Genomic DNA, 17,552 nt, shown 5'->3' with positions numbered 1-17,552 from the left:
TTGGATTTCCAGTCTGGACTCTTCCTCTAAGTTGCCATGCAATTATGTGTTTTACTGCAGAATCACCAGGTAAAAGGATGTTATCCAAAAACGTATGTTTTTTGTTGCCTGTGAGTTACAGGCTAAGCTTTTTTTAAATTTCCCCTTGGAATTAACCAAGTGCAATGACAGGTGCAGTGCCAAATAAGGTTGCAAAGAGATTTATTCCAGCCTAAATTCAAAAGATTTAGATCACAGTATTTTACAAAAGTTTAAGTTAGAGGGTTTTACACGTATTAGGGTCTTCCTGAAGAACAACATAACCCTTTATTAAAGGCTAGTGTTTTCCAACCAATGTAACTATAATGTGAAAATATTTTTGCCACATAATTTCATTTATTATGGAATCATGACTCTCTATCAATAAATCCAAGCTGCATATGTCTGAACTTAATGTTACTAATTTGTTCAAGAAAGATAAATCTGCTTGTGAGTCCACAAAGTTCCTTCTTCTCTCCAAAGTGGCATTTCTGCTCTCTTAATGTATGCAACAGAGACAGTCAAGAAAGATTAGCAACCAATATTAGTGTGTTACAAATGTGTCCATTTCCTACACATTTCTGAATATGCTTTATTTCAAAATTATTTCTGAGCTTCCAATGTTAAGCTTCAAAGTACACAACACAGTAAGTAAATAAAGAATATTGATTGATATCAGACAGTTCTTTCAACTCTGAAATCAAGAAATTCTTTGATTTCTTGTTTTTTAAAGTGTTCTTCCCTCTTGTTAACAATGTCCTCTTGTAATTCTCCCTCTGACAACAAACTTGTTAACCTCGACATTTTCAGACGCTGGCAGTTGTCTGTACTCACAAAGCATATGGCTCTGAGTTAGCCTTGAGCATCCTTTCCCCCAGTTATATCTTTTATGTCACCAAACAAACTAATGACTGAAACTGCAAAACCTTGAGGCATTTAAACACACATTAAAGGGTCAGATTCCAAACTCATTTACACCAACACAAATCTGGAATAAATCCACTGATGTCAATGGAGTCAAATGATTTACCACTTAATCTTTGCCCAAAAACAGGTCTTGTGTGCATTATATCATTATTGATTAGTCAAAAACAAGGGGAAATTTTGCATGAATCAGGATTTTAAAAAACGGGGCAAATGTTTAAATTTACAGGGCAAAATAGCATCTCACTATGTGCACTCCACAAAACTTTTAAAGTGTATTTTTTACATTAAAAGCTTCTGTAAAACTTTGACATTTAAATAAATATGTATATGTTAAGCATAACAGAAAGAGGCAAGAGAAGAAGCTTTTAAAAGCTGTATGAGATTTGATTCAAAAGGCTAGATTACAATTAGAACAGGGTGAATAATTTATACTAATTTCTTCAACACATTTTGCTGTTTATTCTGTTAAAAAAATCACTATCCAAAAATTATTCATTATTTATTTCAGCAAATAATATTAGTCTGCAAATGGTTCCAGTTTAAAATTGGCTTTTCATGAGTATTCACACTACTAAGTTTGTTTTCTACATGATGCAAAAGTGAACATAAAATGTGGCAGAAACACAGATTACTTAAAAAAATCTGAATGAATATTCACAGAAAATGTATTATCCTGTCACATTTTTAGCAAAGTGTAGGTTAATAACAAATGCAAGTTTCACTTAGTGAACACTGAATTCTTATCTTGCTAGATAAGAAGGTTTCAGGAGAGACATGGAAGCCTATTTTAAACAAGACCTATAAGGCCATCTTGTAGTTTTTACTCTTAAGCCATAGTAATTCATGTTTCTTATAGTAACTAACAGCATATGACACAGGAGTCATCTTCTAAGGACACGCATGAGATCATTTCCTCATCTTCTGCCAGCACTAATGTTCATAGTATACTTTTTAATTAGCGCAGGTTTCCTTTCCAGTACATGAGCTCACAAACAGTTTTATGAGTCAATATGCAGCATGGTTCTATCACAGTTGTCCCCAGAGCATGGCAGGCAAGCCCATCAGAAAGGCATAAAAGGGACCAACGAAGATGACAGATTGCGCAGAGTGAACAAATATGCCAATGAGCAGTAACCAGAAACCCACTGTAGAATTTAAGCAAGCAGCTTAATACCCATCCTTTTCTGAGACTGCAACTAAGAACAGAATTCTAAGATCTTCCTGACTGACATAATTATAAAGATGTGCAGCAACAAACATACTGGGGGCTGATTTCCCATGTCATTTACCCCAGTGTCAATCCACTAAAGGATTGACGTTGGTATAAAATTGGTGTGAGAGAAAAAAACAGTTACTAACCTTTCATAACTCTTGTTCTTTAGGATGTGCTGTTCATGTCCATTCCATGCTAGCTGTGTACATGCGCACAGTTGCTGGAGATTTTTCCCTCGGTGGTATCCCAAGGACTGGCTCTAGCGCCCCCTGGAGCCGCATGTGTATGCGTTGGTATAAGGGGCGCTGCTGGCCCCGCACCCCCTCAGTTCCTTCTTGCCGGTAACTCCAACATAGGGGAAAGGGGTGAGTCATGGAATGGACATGAGCAACACATCTCGAAGAACAACGGTCACAAAGGGTTAGTAACCATATTTTCTTCTTCAAGTGCTTGCTCATGTCCGGTCCATGCTAAGTGACTCACAAGCAGTGCCCCCAGAGGTGGGCTCGGAGTTCATGGTTGTGCTGACTGCAACACTGCTTTCCTAAAACTGGAATCGTTACAGGCTTGCTGGGTGATGGCATAGCAGGATTTGAAGGTATGAACCAATGACCATTTTGCAGCTGTGCAGACATAGAATCATAGCAGATTAGAGTTGGAAGGGACCTCAGGAGGTCATCTAGTCCAACACCCTGCTCAAAGCAGGACTAACCTCAGCTAAATCATCCAGCCAGGGCTTTGTCAAGTCTCAATTTAAAAATCTCTAAAAATGGAGATTCCACCACCTCCCTAGGTAACCCATTCCAGGGCTTCACCACCATCCTAGTAAAAAACTTTTTCCTAATCTCCAACCTAGACCTCCCCCATTGCAACTTGAGACTATTGCTCCTTGTTCTGTCATCTATTACCATTGAGAACAGCCTAGCTCCATCCTCCCTGGAACCTTCTTTCAGATAGTTAAAGGCTGCTATCAAATCTCCCCTCACTCTTCTCTTTTGCAAACTAAACTAGCCTAGTTCCCTCAGTCTCCCCCCATAAGTCCTGTGCTCCAGCCCCCTAATCATTTTTGTTGCCCTCCGCTGGACTTTCTCCAACTTCTCCACATCCTTTTTGTAGTGAGGGGCCCAAAACTGGACACAGTACTCCAAATGCGGCCTCACCTCTGCACTTGTCCTTGTTGAACCTCATCAGATTTCTTTTGGCCCAATCCTCCAATTTGTTTAGGTCCCTCTGTATACTATCCCTACCTTCCAGGGTATCTACCACTGCCCCCATCTTAGTGTCATCTGCAAACCTGCTGAGGGTGCAATCTACCCCATCCTCCAGATCATTAATGAAGATGTTGAACAAAACCGGCCCCAGGACCGATCCCTGGGGCACTCCGCTTGTGACCAGCTGCCAGCTAGACATGGAGCCATTTATCACTACTCGTTGAGCCCTATGCTCTAGCCAGTTCTCTATCAATTTTAGAGTCCATTCATCCAACCCATACTTCTTTAGCAAAGCTTTTGATACAGTCTCCCACAGTATTCTTATCAGCAAATTAAAGTCAAGATATATCACATCCATCGCTTTCCCACATCCACAGAGCCAGTCATCTTTTCACAGAAGGCAATCAGGTTTCTCAGGCATGACCTGTCCTTGGTGAATCCATGTTGACTCTTCCTCATCACCTTCCTCTCTTCCAAATGCTGCAAAATGGATTCATTGAGGACCTGCTCCATGATTTTTCCAGGGATTGAGATGAAGCTGACCGGTCTGTAGTTCCCTGGATCCTCTTTCTTCCCTTTCTTGAAGATGGGCACCATATTTGCCTTTTTCCAATCATCAGGGACCTCCCCCAATTGCCACGAGCTTTCAAAGATAATAGCCAATGGCTCTGAAATCACATCAGCTTACTCCCTCAACACCCTAGTCCTGAATCTGTTCTTTCAGCACTGAGGGATGTTCGCCGCCTCCTCATTCTGTGCCGCTCAGTGCAGTAGTCTGGGAGCTGACTTTGTCTGTGAAGACAGAGGCAAAAAAGGCATTGAGTACCTGAGCTTTCTCCATATCCTCTGTCACTAGGTTGCCTCCCCCATTCTTTAAGGGGCCCACACTTTCCCTACTCTTCCTCTTGTTGGTAACATACCTGTAAAAACCCTTCTTGTTCCCTTTCACGTCCCTTGCTAGCTGCAACTCCAATTGTGCTTTGGCCTTCCTGATTTCATTCCTGCATGTTCGAGCAGTGTTTTTATAATCCTCCCTAGTCATCTGACCAAGCTTCCACTTCTTGTAAGCTTCTTTTTTGTGTTGAAGCTGACCAAAGACTTCTTCGTTAAGCCAAGCTGAGCGCCTACCATATTTGCTATTCTTTCTGCACATCGGGATGGTTTGTTCCTGTGCCCTCAATAATGTTTCTTTAAAATACAGCCAGCTCTCTTGGATTCCTTTCCCCCTCATATTAGCCTCCCAGGGGATCCTGCCCATCAGCTCCCTGAGGGAGTCAAAGTCTGCTTTTCTGAAATCCTGAACTCGTCCATCTCATGGTCACTGCTGCCTAGGTTGCCACCCACTTCTACTTCCCCTACCAAATCTTCCCTGTTCGTGAGCAGCAGGTCAAAAGGAGCACGGCCCTTAGTGGGTTGCTCCAGCACTTGCACCAGGAAGTTGTCCGCAACACTCTTCAAAAACTTCCTGGATTGTCTGTGCTCCTCTGTATTGCTCTTCCAGCAGATGTCAGGGTGATTGAAGTCCGACATGAGAACCAGGTCCTGTGAACTGGAAACTTTCCCTAGTTGACTGAAGAAAGCCTCATCGATCTCGTTCTCCTCACCACCCACCACGACATCACCCTTATTGTTCTTGCTTCTAAGCTTAACCCAGAGACTCTCAACTGGCTTATCTCCAGTTTCATACTGGAGATCAGAGCAATCATCCTGGATTGGTACTTGTGGGAGGAATGCTGCTGAGGAAGCCTGGGTTCTCATGCAATGAGCTGTCATGTTGGCCAGAGGAGAAACATTTGCCTGCTCATAGCAAGCCTGAATATAGACAGTTATCTGGGATGAGATTCTTTGGGATGACACTGATAGCCTTCTCACCCTTTCCACTATTTCTACAAAAAAAGAGTTGCATAGACTTGCAGAAGGGCTTAGTCCTCTCAGTATAGAAGGTGAGGGCCTGCCTAACATCCAAGGTATGGAGCTGACATTTCTCAGCGATCTTGTGAGGTTTCAGAAAAACATCAGAGAGAAAAATGTCCTGGTTGTTGTAGAATTGTGACACCACCTTTGGTAGGAAGGCCAGATGGGGACGCAGCTGGACTTTATTCTTGAAGAACATTGTATAAGGGGTTCTGACATCAGGGCTTTAATCTCAGAGACCCTTCTGTCTGAGGTAATCGCCATCAAGAAGGCGATCTTCCAAGAGACAAGCAGTATGGGACTAGATGCTAATGGCTTGAAGGTAGGCTCCATAAGCCTCGACAGGACCAGGTTTAAGTCCAATGGGGAAATCGGGTCACAAAGATGAGGGTGGAGTCTTTCCAGGCCCTTGAGAAACCTGAACGTCATTTTGTGGGAGAACACTGATCTGCCCTGCACAGGAGGGTGGAAGGCTGAGATGGCTGCCAAGTGAAGATTAATAGACAAAAGAGCCAAAGCTTGATGTTTCAGGTGGAGCAAATAGTCCAGGATAGACTGCAGAGAAAACCAGGATGGAGAAAGATTCCGTCCGGAGGCCCAACAAGTGAAACGTTTCCTTTTGGCAACATAGTGGAAGGCTTTCTGCTCCTGGGCAAGACTTGCCAGACTTGTTCCAAGCAGATCAACAGCAGATGAACCTCCCGCCTTGTTGATGTAAAACATTGATGCAGTGTTGTCCATTAAGACCTGCACCACCTGGCCTGAGATCTGGGGAAGGAACACCTGGCAAGCCAAGCGTACTGCCCTGAGTTCCCTGACATTTATATGCAGAGAGAGTTCTTCATGGGACAGAGGCCCTGAGTCCTGAGACTGTCGAGATGGGCTAACTAAGGTTACTGATGTATGTGGGATGACAAAGGGTACCCCTTTCATTACAGAACCTGGGTCTCTCCACCAAGTTAGCAAACCGAGGACCAGTGGCGTAATCATGAGCATCGAGTCCAAGTGGTGTCTGCTCAGGGAGTAGACTGATGCTAGCCACATCTGCAGGGGTCTGAGACATAGCCTTGAGTACTGCACCACATAGGTACGTCACCATGTAACCCAACAGTTTGAGGAAAACCCAAATGGTCGTTAATGGGTGAATCATAACCTTGGAGATCAGGTCCAACATAGCTCAGAATCTGGCCTCCGGTAAGTAGGCCTTGGTCTGGGTTGAGTCCAGCACTGTCCCATAAACTCTGTTCTCTGAACTGGGACCAGAGTTGACTTTTGCTTGTTTATCAACAGCCCCAGCGCCCAGAAGGTGGCTTGTACTATACCGATGCTGTGTTGGACCTGAACCTGAAAGTAGCCTTTGATCAAGGTAAAGATAGATGTGCATGCCTCAACGTCTGAGGAAGACTGCTACCACCTCCACACACTTCGTGAAGACCTGTGGGGCTGCCAACAGGCCAAAGGGAAGCACAGTGAACAGGTAAGGGTGTTGACCCACTACGAACCTGAGGAATCGCCTGTGCCTGTGGAAGACGGAAATGTGGAAATAGGCGTCCTTTAAATCAAGGGGGGGGCGTACCAGTCTCCTATCAACGGAGGGGATGATGGAGGCTAGGGAGATCATATGGAACCTCAGTTTCTTGAAATATATGTTGAGGTGGCACAGGTCCAAGATGGGCCATAGACCCACTTTGGTCTTCAAGATTAAAAACCTTTCCCTCTCAAGTCTGGAGGAACCTCCTCTACAGCCGCCACACATAGGAGGGCTTGCACCTCCTATATGAGAAACTGCTCGTGAGATGGTCCCTGAAGGAGGACAGGGTTGGAGGATGGGAGGGGTGGGGGACAAAAGGTGGAGGTTGCACCTGACTGTTAGAGTGCTGAGTATTCAACAGTTTGATGTTATATATGACCACACTGGGCTGAAGGGTGACAGGTGGTCCAAAAACTAAAGGGGGGGATGGATCTGGAGTCACGACTGGTATTCATCCTTGGGCATACCTTCAAAAGGCCTGCCTGGCCCTGCTGGAGCATCTGTGTGAGCCTGGATGGGAAGCGGAGGCAGAAGGTAGGGGCTGATGTCATTTATAGCCCTTTCCATTATTTTGGTAGGGCTGTTGTCTGGGAGGCGCCGGGAATCTGGAAGGCTGTTGGGGCCTAAAATGCTTCCTGCAGGCCAGGGGTTTGCAAAGACCCAGGGAGCACAGCATAGCACTTGAGTCTTTGAGGCCAAGAAGCTTGGAGTCTGTCTGTTCAGAGAAGAGGAGTGCCTGGATGGATTGCTGCACTTTGTGAGAGAGGCCCAATGACTGGAGTCACGAACAGCGCCTTATGGTGACCGTTGATACCATGGTCCTGGCTGCTGAGTCGGCTGCATCCAGAGCTGCCTGGAGGGAAGTCCTGGCCACCGTCTTGCCTTCCTGCAGGATGGCCATGAGCTCCTGCCTCTACTCCTGCAGCAGAGAGTCCTTAAATCTAACCCTTGAGTCCCACAGGTTAGAATCGTACCTCCCCAGCAAGGCCTGCTGGTTAGAGATATGTAAATGGAGGCTGCACATGAAATAAACCTTGCGTCTGAACAGATCCAGTCTCTTAGTCTCTTTATTTTTGGGAGTAGCACTTGACTGACCCTATCTGTCTCGCTCATTTGCAGCCATCACCACCAGGGATCCTGTGGGAGGATGTGAGTATAGGTACTCAAACCCACTGGCTGGGACATTGTACTTCTTCTCTGCCCTTTTTGAGGGACGATGGGGGTCTGCCATATCACCCTGACAGGTCCCAACATCACCTCATTAACTGGCAGGGCCACTCTGGAGGGGGCTGCTGCAGCCAGGATATCAATTAAGCTGTGAGAAGACTCCTCCTGCTCCTCAGTTTCCAGCCCTAAGTTTGTGGCAACTCATTTCAGGAGCTTTTGATGGGCCCTGAAGTCAGCCGGCAGGAGCGGGTTACTAGGGCCTGTGATCACCTCATCTGGGAATGACAAGGAAGAGGCCTGCACTGGAGGAGGGGCTGCCTCCTCTTCCTCCACCTGCACCACGTCCATTGGAGCCACTTCTGGGATTGGTATCAGAGTCAGGGTTCAGTGCTGGACGGGACAAAGGCAGCGACACAACTCTTGGACACCACCAAGTATGGCCAGTGGGAAGGAGGCCGCAGTATCAGGGGAAACCCCCCACAGGTTCCAGTACTACCACTGCATTGGCCGGTGGCCAAGGGTCAATTGGGAAGCCAGTACCGAAGTCCGGTGAGTACGCAGAGTACTGGTATGTTTTTGGTGGGGCAAAAGATTCTCCCTCAGACTCTGAAGAGGATTCTTGGAGACCATGGTGGTACAGTACCTGCTTCTGCCTCCAGGCGGTGCTGGGGAACTGGTGACAGATGATGGGTCAGAGACTGCCGCAACAGGACCATGGAGGTTTTTCTCTGGATGGTGCTGTGATGGTCGATGCCATGATGGAGCTCACCGCCCCTTGATTGCTTCTATCGCCAGTCACCTAGGCTGGCAGAGAGCTTTGTGGGAGGGAAGGTCCGTTGGATCAGGAGAAACATTGGATCCTTTGCCACCTAGAAAGCTTCTGGAGTCGAATGGGCCCACAGGTGCGAGATCCCACGACTGCTCCCAGGAGTCAAGATGGGTCCCGTACCGAACTCAGCACTCTAGGTGGAGTTGCTGGAGCTGACAGTGGCTCTGGGGAGGACAAGTGGCCCAGTGCAGGTCACACTATGCCAGCCACTCTCTGCTTGTCCTTCTTTGGCACTGGAGATTGCCCTCTCTCGGTGCATTGTTTCTTATGCTTCTTCCTCGGTATTGAGGATGGAGAGTGGTACTGGGAACAGCACGGTGCCCGTGGAGCACTTCACATGGAAGCCGATGTGCTTGGTGCCAATTCAGAGCGGCTCAGCTCCAAGGCTGGTCTGAGGGCTGCCTCTATGAGTAAGGCCCTTAGACAAATGCCTCTAGCTTTGTGAGTGCACAGTTTGAAGCCCCTGCAGATCTGGCACTTCTCTTTAACGTGAGTTTCCGTGGGACACTTTAGACAGGTAGGGTGCAGGTCGCTCACTGGCATGGGCTTGCCTCAAGAAGCACACAGCTTGAAGCCCGGGTACCAGAGCATGCCCAGCCACTGGGGCAAAAGTCCATCGACGACAGGGACAACTATCCACACTAATATATACAATGACACTAATTACACAATATCTACAAAAGTCCAAACCACTGGGAAGAAGCCTTACAAAAGCAAGAAGGATCATTCCAAGCAACCATCACGGGCAGTAAGAAGGAACTGAGAGGGCGCGGAGCCGGCAGTGCCTCTTATACCAGCGTATATGCGCACGGTTCCAGGGTGTGCTAAAGCCAGTCCTACAGATATCACTGAGAAAAAAATCTCCAGCAGCTGTGCATGCAGCACGCACACACCTAGCATGGAATGGACATGAGCAAGCACTTGAAAAAGAACAATCACGCCTGATATGTTTAAAAAGTAAGACCTTGCAAGACATCTTTAAGCCACAGATTTTTAAAATATTATATCTCCCACAATAGACAAAAAGTTACATCTTTTAAAATATTACTTTCATAAGAATATGGATTTTTTCTCTACCTGCATGAATACACACTGAGATCATAAAGATTAATATTAAACAAAATATTGTTTTGCTATTCCCACACAGAACTGCACAACTTTGATTTTTATGTTTTGTCGTGTAACTGTAAAGGGAATGCACTTTGCCTTCAAAAAAACAACAGCTTTCCCAGTTTTATGATCATTCATATGCTACACAATAAGTGAGTTTCTATAGTTTTTTTTTCAAGTTAGAAATTTAATCCACAAAAATAGAAGTGCAAATGCTATAAATATATTCGGCCTGATTCTCTACTCTCTTCCACATATTTTATACGGTTGTAAATGAAATCAGAATCTGGCCCACAGTGAAATCGACATAAAGAACAACTTCCTTAAGCAACCCCACTCTTAACAACCATTTCAGGCTATTCACAAAGATTTCAGATACAGTAACTCACTTGAGACCATCTGGAAACCAAAAGATCAAGCAAACACGGTCAAGAACCCATGTCAACTGTTGAGGGTACTGCTAAGGAGGATCTCAGTATGTTCATATCCTCTAATACATTTAGCCACTACTCAGAGAAAAGAAAGGCAAAAGCATTTAAAATGTCCCAGGTGTCCTAAACTGTAAGTCGAACATGACTCTTCTCTATTTTCTTTACTGAAACTACTGTATCTCATGCTAAAGATAGTTTCTCTTTTAGCAATGGGTATTTTCTGAGACCTACATGGAGTGTCTGTTTGGGGTGGGAGAGTGGGAAACCTGAAAATACTGCATAATTTTCTTAAAGCCACAAAATTTCTCAGCAGTAGGGAAAACTTCTCTGAAAAAATCCATCAACCACCAAGGGCATGTGAATTGTCAACTTTAAAAGCTCTGGCCAGTTTCAGAAATCCCATGAATAGGGACCACACAGTATTATTATCCTTGGTTTTTGGATAGGCATTAATATTTTCATGCTATTCATATTTCATTTTTAAAACAACTGTTTCCTGACTAGACACCATTTGTATAGACAAGGGCTTATTTGTTTATCAGTCCCACGCTAATATATGTTTGGACACCACCTGTTCAGATTTCAGATTAGGAATAATAAATGCTATATCTCAACTGATATGTAGAATCTTTTTAAATGTTCACTTAGTACTGGATTGGGTCTTCATCTTTCTCTTTCTAACCTTTATAAATATTGTAAGCAGGGCTGTCGGGTTTAGTCTTAAACCAATATTTATTAGGAAATGGACTAAAGTAATTATGTTCAGGAATTACTGGTAAATGCTTGTTGATTCAGAAAGGGGTCAAATGGTTATTTCCTGTTTCCTGCCAGTCTGCTTTGTTTTCATCCCAATGAAGGATGGGCAAACTACATTATTAATTTATCCAAACTACTTGAAACTTGAAGCAAAATTTTGAGATATGTGAAGGTTTGATAACTTATTTTAAAAGTTTTCATTTTTGAATACTTTTGATTTTCTGTGTTTTTTTGGAAATGGAACCACCAAAATACCACCTAAAGTTGCTGGTTAGCACTGTACTTCCAGTCCAACCAGAAGCAGGAGGTATCAGAAATATCAGGAGAGAGTCTGTTCTTGGATGATTTGCAGTCCAGTTTTGCAGAGGCAAGAGATTGTGCAATTCAGTTATGATTGGGATACAAATCTGAATGTTTAGCTCTTTATTCAAACAGACTTTTAAGGTCCTTAATTCACTGATACTGATCAAAAGCAGGGATGAATTGAGTTCACTGGCCGAAGGGAACATGCAAAATAAAGGTGCCACAAAACTGGTTTATCCAGTTAAGCAATTGTTTACCAGTAAGTTCACCCTAAAAACTTCAGTCAAAAGTTGTCAAAAATTAGAAGCTCTGATCATAAGATTTCACAGATTTGTAAGCAGCCATATAATACTGCTATGAGCTCGGTGAAATTTGTTATGGGTTGAATTAAATCCTCATTCAAACTGATGCGTGAATGTGCCCTTCATTTAAGACAGTTATAGAAGACAGTTAAGGGGCCACACCTAAAACAAGGCCTAATAGAGTCTGCGCAGAAAGCAGCCCCTTGTGAGCAGGGGGTTCCACTCAGTATTGTGAGCAGGTGTTTGGGTAGGTGGGTGAGAGAACACACAGAAACAGAGCAAACAAGAACAAAGGAAGAGGCAGAGTCAAAAAAAGAAGAAAGCCAAGTAGTAACCTACGAGCACCGAGTGACCCTGGGAAAAGCTAAAGAGAGCTTTTGGCCAAGATCTACTGGCTAAAGAGACTTGGGGCTATATAATACTGCTCCTTTTGTTATTAGTTCCTCCCATGTTCAGAGAAGCAGAACACTGTACATTCCTTGTAAATAAACAAGATGGAACCAAAGAGAATATCAGATTCCATTAATTTCTACTTCCAACTGGAACACCCCTAGGGCTCCAAAATATGACTTGCCGCTCGCCTCAAAAAAGGGGCAACAATATCAAAGATGGAAGAAGTTACAACCAGTGTCAAGGCCATGGCGATAAAAATAAATCTTGTTCCCTTACCTGTCCAGTGCTGTGCTGGTAGGCATGCTCCTACCAAACCCTCGAACGCCCATCTGACGGAAATATGGAATGCAAGAAAGATTGGCAGCAATAATTGCCAGTGAATCAGAAGGGTTCACAAAGAAACCATTTTGACCTAGGATCATATAGCGGTCCTGGAAAGACAAGACAGTGAAAAAGGTGTCAGAGAGAAATCAGGTTGAGGTTGCTCATTCACATGATCACTCGCTTATCATCTCCCTATCAAACCACATCTCCTGCCAGCCCAGTGAATGAGAATTCCAAGATTGCTCCCTGGTTCCAGTCTCCTACATGGCATTTTGATGGGCTTGCTGCTACCAGGACTACCCTAGCGTAAGTTCATCTTTTTGCTGATGATATGTACTAGCCAGGACAGTAATTTGTGTCTACTGAATACTGAGAACAGTAAATGGCTTCCGTACCTCAAGAGCCTCTTCATCCTTCCCTTCCTTCGCGCGCGCGCGCACGCACGCACGCACGCACACACCCCCCTTGAGAGAATTCCAAGTTATTGCTGTAATACTTTGCTGTTTATATTGCTGGTAACAAGAACACAAGATTTTAAAAACACACAGAGCCTGTGATTCAGTGCTTATCTTAAATACAGAAAATTCACTTAGCTGAGGTGCAAAAGGAATTTTAGAATCAGTCAAAATTAACTTTATTCTAGTACAGGTTACTTAGTCTCCCTCATTTATCTATGATGCATTTTTTCTATCTGTGAAGTTATGCAAACACTAAGACAAATGCCAAATATTCAGGGAGTCCTCAGCCTGGCCTCCAAATTTGCAGGTGCAATCAACTGAGGGCACAAATGATACCACTTCGCCCTGATTTGTGGGTTCAACTGCTATCACCTGTGCCTGCAAATAACTGCATCCTCAAAATTGGGAACATTAAAAATTGGGCCTATTATGCTTAAATGTCTAATAGATGCACTAGCAAAGATGACATCCTTGAGTACCAAAGCCCAGATTGGCTGAAATACTTACTCCATCAGCATCAAAAGCAGCGCCAAATCCATATTCTCCTCCCCTCATAGCCTCCAGCAGGGTAGTTGCATATGTTAAGTTTGGGTCAGGAGGTTGCCCACCAAAATCCTCCAGAGGAATACAGTTTATTGCAGAATTTGCAGGAGCTCCTAATTCATCACACAGAACTCTCCTTACGTAGGGTCCCATAACTGCAAAAGAAGTTTGCCAGAGCATACATATTTCAAATTCCAGTATCCACAACAGCATGGTAACTTAATAGAAGACTTAATTAGTGCATTCACATTGCACACAACTCTGTCATACCAACTGAAAGAAAAAAAAAAATTCACAGAGTAATATGCAACCCCCCCCCCGCCGAGGTTTTCAGTGGGAGCTCAGCAGCAAAAGCCAGGATATCTTCCATCTGAGCTAACAGAGTTAGCTGGTAACAGTAGCAGGCTCTTATCTCCTATGTGGGCCAACAACACATAGTTATCATACACACACTTAGGCCTTGTCTTCACTAGGAAAAAAATAGTGTTAGCTAACACATAGTAACCAATTCATGGAAAAATCCTGGACAAGGCAGTTGCAGTTTTAACGTGTTAGCAGGTAAAGGTAAATATTAAGAGAACAAACACATGGGGAGTATTTACCTTGACCTGCTAATATATGTTAAAACTAGAATTGCCTTGTCTACACTATTTTACCACATGTTGGTTACCACATGCTAGCTAACATGATAAAAAACAACCTTTTCCTAGTGTGGATGCACTTTTATTACGTACAGTTTAACTATCTATACCAGTGTTTCTCAATTGGTGTTCCGCGGAACACTGTTAGGGTTCCGCGAGCAGCTGCTCTCCGCGCCGCCGAGAGCAGCTGTTCTCCGCGCCGCCGTTCTCCGCGCCGCCAAGAGCAGCTGTTCTCCGCGCCGCTGAAAAAGGGAAGATGTCTCGGATTTTCCGGCGGAGGGTATCCAGTGCAAGTGTAATTTAAGTAAGAAATGTTGACCTTTGCTTATTTCTACATTTGAAGATTGTTAAGAGTTTGCGGGGTTCCGCAATTATTTATGGAGTTCAAAAGGGTTCCGTGGCCAAATTTAACTGAGAAACACTGATCTATACCAACAAATAACATGTTATATATGTCAAGTGACAGTCATATAATCCTCCATTCCTCAGTCATGGAATTTTTATTCCAAAATCTCTTAAGTATTGTTAAATATTAATATCAAATCCCCTACCATTAAGCCTCAGAAAAAAAAATCTTAAATAAAAATGAAGCTGTTTTAAAAATACAAACTGTGAACTGCATTGTATTTGCTAGTGATAGTGATGCACAGCAACTTGTGAAACTGCTCTGCTCCACCATTCTCTTTTAAAACAAACAAACAAACAAACAAACAAACAAACAATCTTTTAAATGTAATGTTCATTAAAGGTGTCAGATTGAAAACCTTAGAATTTATTTATCTACTGAATGACATCAGTGCAAACTTTCCTGCACTTTGACCTGTAGAAAGGTGTTCAGTCCCCATCCCCAGTCTTCTGCCTCTGTTGAGATGACCAATGAGTACAACTTAGTGTAAATGTCACCTGTGCTTAAAAAACCCTGACTGAGATCAGTAACTCATTTTACATTTACCACCAATTATCAGATGGTGATGAATTCACTAAAATCCTGCAACAGATTTGAGTTAGTCACCTGAAGAGGAAAAGTTCTCTCTCTCACTCTTTAACATACTCCCACCACCTCAACTTCTGAAACTTTCTCTTCTACTTGAAATATTTTTAATCTGAATTTGGTAGAAATATACCTGTGAACTTAGTGTTCAAGAAAAATAAAATATCTGATTTTATCAAACATATATTAGATTTTATAATATATATAATACGCAAGGATTTAGGAATTCACATGAATATTTACATAATAATTACCAATTTCCACATGCAGAAAGGTATATTTCTTATTATGTAACTTGATTGCTATCTTACTACTTACTCTATTGAAACTTATTTTACAAAGCATATAGCGTATGGTTTTATTGAGCCAAACTGGAAGAGTCCACTGCGCGCACACGTATGCATGCGCACACACACACCGAGTATATCTTCCTTATTTGTAACCTTCAATTACATATAACAGGTCCGTATATTGTAATTTTAAATACAATTTGCAATTATTTATAAACTGTAATGCAGTTTATATATAGCATGTTTGTTCTGAAAGTATAATGAACTATTATTATCAAGAAATGGGATGTTCCTTTTACAAGTTCTCTCTTTTTTAACATGCACAGTGATACTTTTACTTCCACAAGCTGTTTTTACTACAACGATCAACCAAATCCTGCACTCCTTGCTCAGGGAAAACCCCCACCAAAACCAATAGAGAAAATTGCAAACTGGAATACATAGTCAGTGAATATTAGTACTACAACATAATAAAATACCCAGTACAGTAAACTATTTCAGGGTATGTTTCAACTTTTCTTGCCAACAACAGAGATTCATGGTCCTACCTCCATTCATGGCATCAATCCTTATCTTAAGCTGATTGGGTCCAGTCAGCAAGCTTCTGATCATGTTAAAGTCAAAGATAGTTCGAAGCAGATTGAGGTAGATATCCACTGAATCCACTATTTCCACTGGGAAAATAAGACAAAAGAAATTACTCTAGAGTTGACCACATAGACAGATGGACAAACAGATCACTAACCTCTCTCCAAAGACATCTAAACAATCCATTACACACTAAATAAGACCAGATCATGCAATACTTAGTAATCAAAAGATTGATCCATATTCCACTGAAGTCAATTGAAAGACTCCCATTGATTTCAGTGGGATTTGGATCAGGCCTCAAATCCTGTGTAAGTCAATGGAGCTTTGCCTGCTTAATGACTGCAGGACGAGAATGTATTAATGGTTTGTATTACTGTGAATGTATTTCAATAAAATACGATACACAGAAATAAAAACATAATTTTACATTCAAAATATATTTTGACAACTTTTTTAGTTGGCATCAACATATAAAAATGGATCAAACTAAATAGAACTGGTCTTAAATCTGTGAAAGTATCAATTCCAAGAGAAGAACTACACCAGGACAGAGCTACAGCTTCTATTCCAGATTTTTGACAGCATTAATGGACTGTCAGGTCCAAAGTATCAATCGGCTTACAGCTATCAGTCCAAAAATAATTTTGTGTACTCCTCATTTCTGGCATTTGGCATACATTTTTAATTCTTACTATCAATCTACAATTAAACATTTTTATTTTATATTTTCTTTACTTAGGACCAGTCAGCTCAGATACTGCATCTGGTTTTCACTAAGGTCTGCTTTTCTGAATTGTGAGTTTGTGAAGGCAGAGGACTATAATTTTTCTAACTCTGTTACAAGTAAAGCAGATCAACAAAAATGTACTTGAGAAAGTAAAGCTCTTGTAGTGAAAGCAGTTACCATACCACTGCCAATAAAATGGCTTTCCGTTATCTTGGAATGCATTACTTTTTTTTAATTAAGTTAAAATGACATATGTTACACAAATGTCTTTTCATCTGGTCAAATGAACATCTTAAAGTATTTTTAGGTATAATTAAATTATTATTTAAAATATCAGCCTATTTTTTGCAGAAACATTGACTGTTCCTCATTTTTCTTCATTAGGATAAGGTAAAAATCACACACACTTTATAATGCGTATGATAGACTAGGAATATATATATGGTTCAAGCAATAACAAAGTTCCATTAAATTGTGCAAGACTCATGTCTTTAAAATGAACTGCAAACGTTATATGAAAGTGGAATTAACCCTAAAGCTATATACTGAATAGCCTAAACAGGAATGCACTGGAAGCTAAATTTTTGTAAATATGCTTTTAAGGCCCTGATCCTGCAGACACTTATGCAGGTGCTAAACTTTACACACATGAGAAATCCCATTGAACTCAGTGGAACTACTCACACATGTAAAGATAAGCACAGAAGTGTTCACAGAACTGAGGCCTAAAAATTATTTTAGTTCCTGCAATGCCTCACTAGCTTGTTCCCATGCTCCAGTATGCTGGATTTACTGGAGCTGGCCAACAGGAACTCGGGTCACTAGAAGTTTTTAAATGTATCACATGGTTTTGAAATGTTGATTTTAAATTATTATTTTGAT

General features: G+C 42.3%; 1 protein-coding gene across 1 annotated transcript in view; it reads right to left on the bottom strand.

The window, feature by feature from the left end:
• Positions 1–17,552, bottom strand: part of PGM5 (phosphoglucomutase 5) — a 129,738-nt gene that overhangs the window by 90,187 nt on the left and 21,999 nt on the right. The window contains exons 4-6 of the mRNA XM_067569338.1: positions 15,901–16,026; positions 13,395–13,585; positions 12,382–12,536 (exon numbers count right to left, since the gene is read on the bottom strand). Coding sequence (XP_067425439.1) covers positions 12,382–12,536; positions 13,395–13,585; positions 15,901–16,026 — 472 coding nt within the window. The remainder of the gene's footprint in view (positions 1–12,381; positions 12,537–13,394; positions 13,586–15,900; positions 16,027–17,552) is intronic.

This window comes from Emydura macquarii, unplaced genomic scaffold (assembly GCF_026122565.2).
Source record: "Emydura macquarii macquarii isolate MOO-44397 ecotype Brisbane River unplaced genomic scaffold, CSIRO-AGI_Emac_v2 contig_2897, whole genome shotgun sequence".
Taxonomy (NCBI): Eukaryota; Metazoa; Chordata; order Testudines; family Chelidae; genus Emydura; species Emydura macquarii.
The sequence above is the reverse complement of the archived record's forward strand: the minus strand, read 5'-3'. Positions and strand labels throughout refer to the sequence as shown.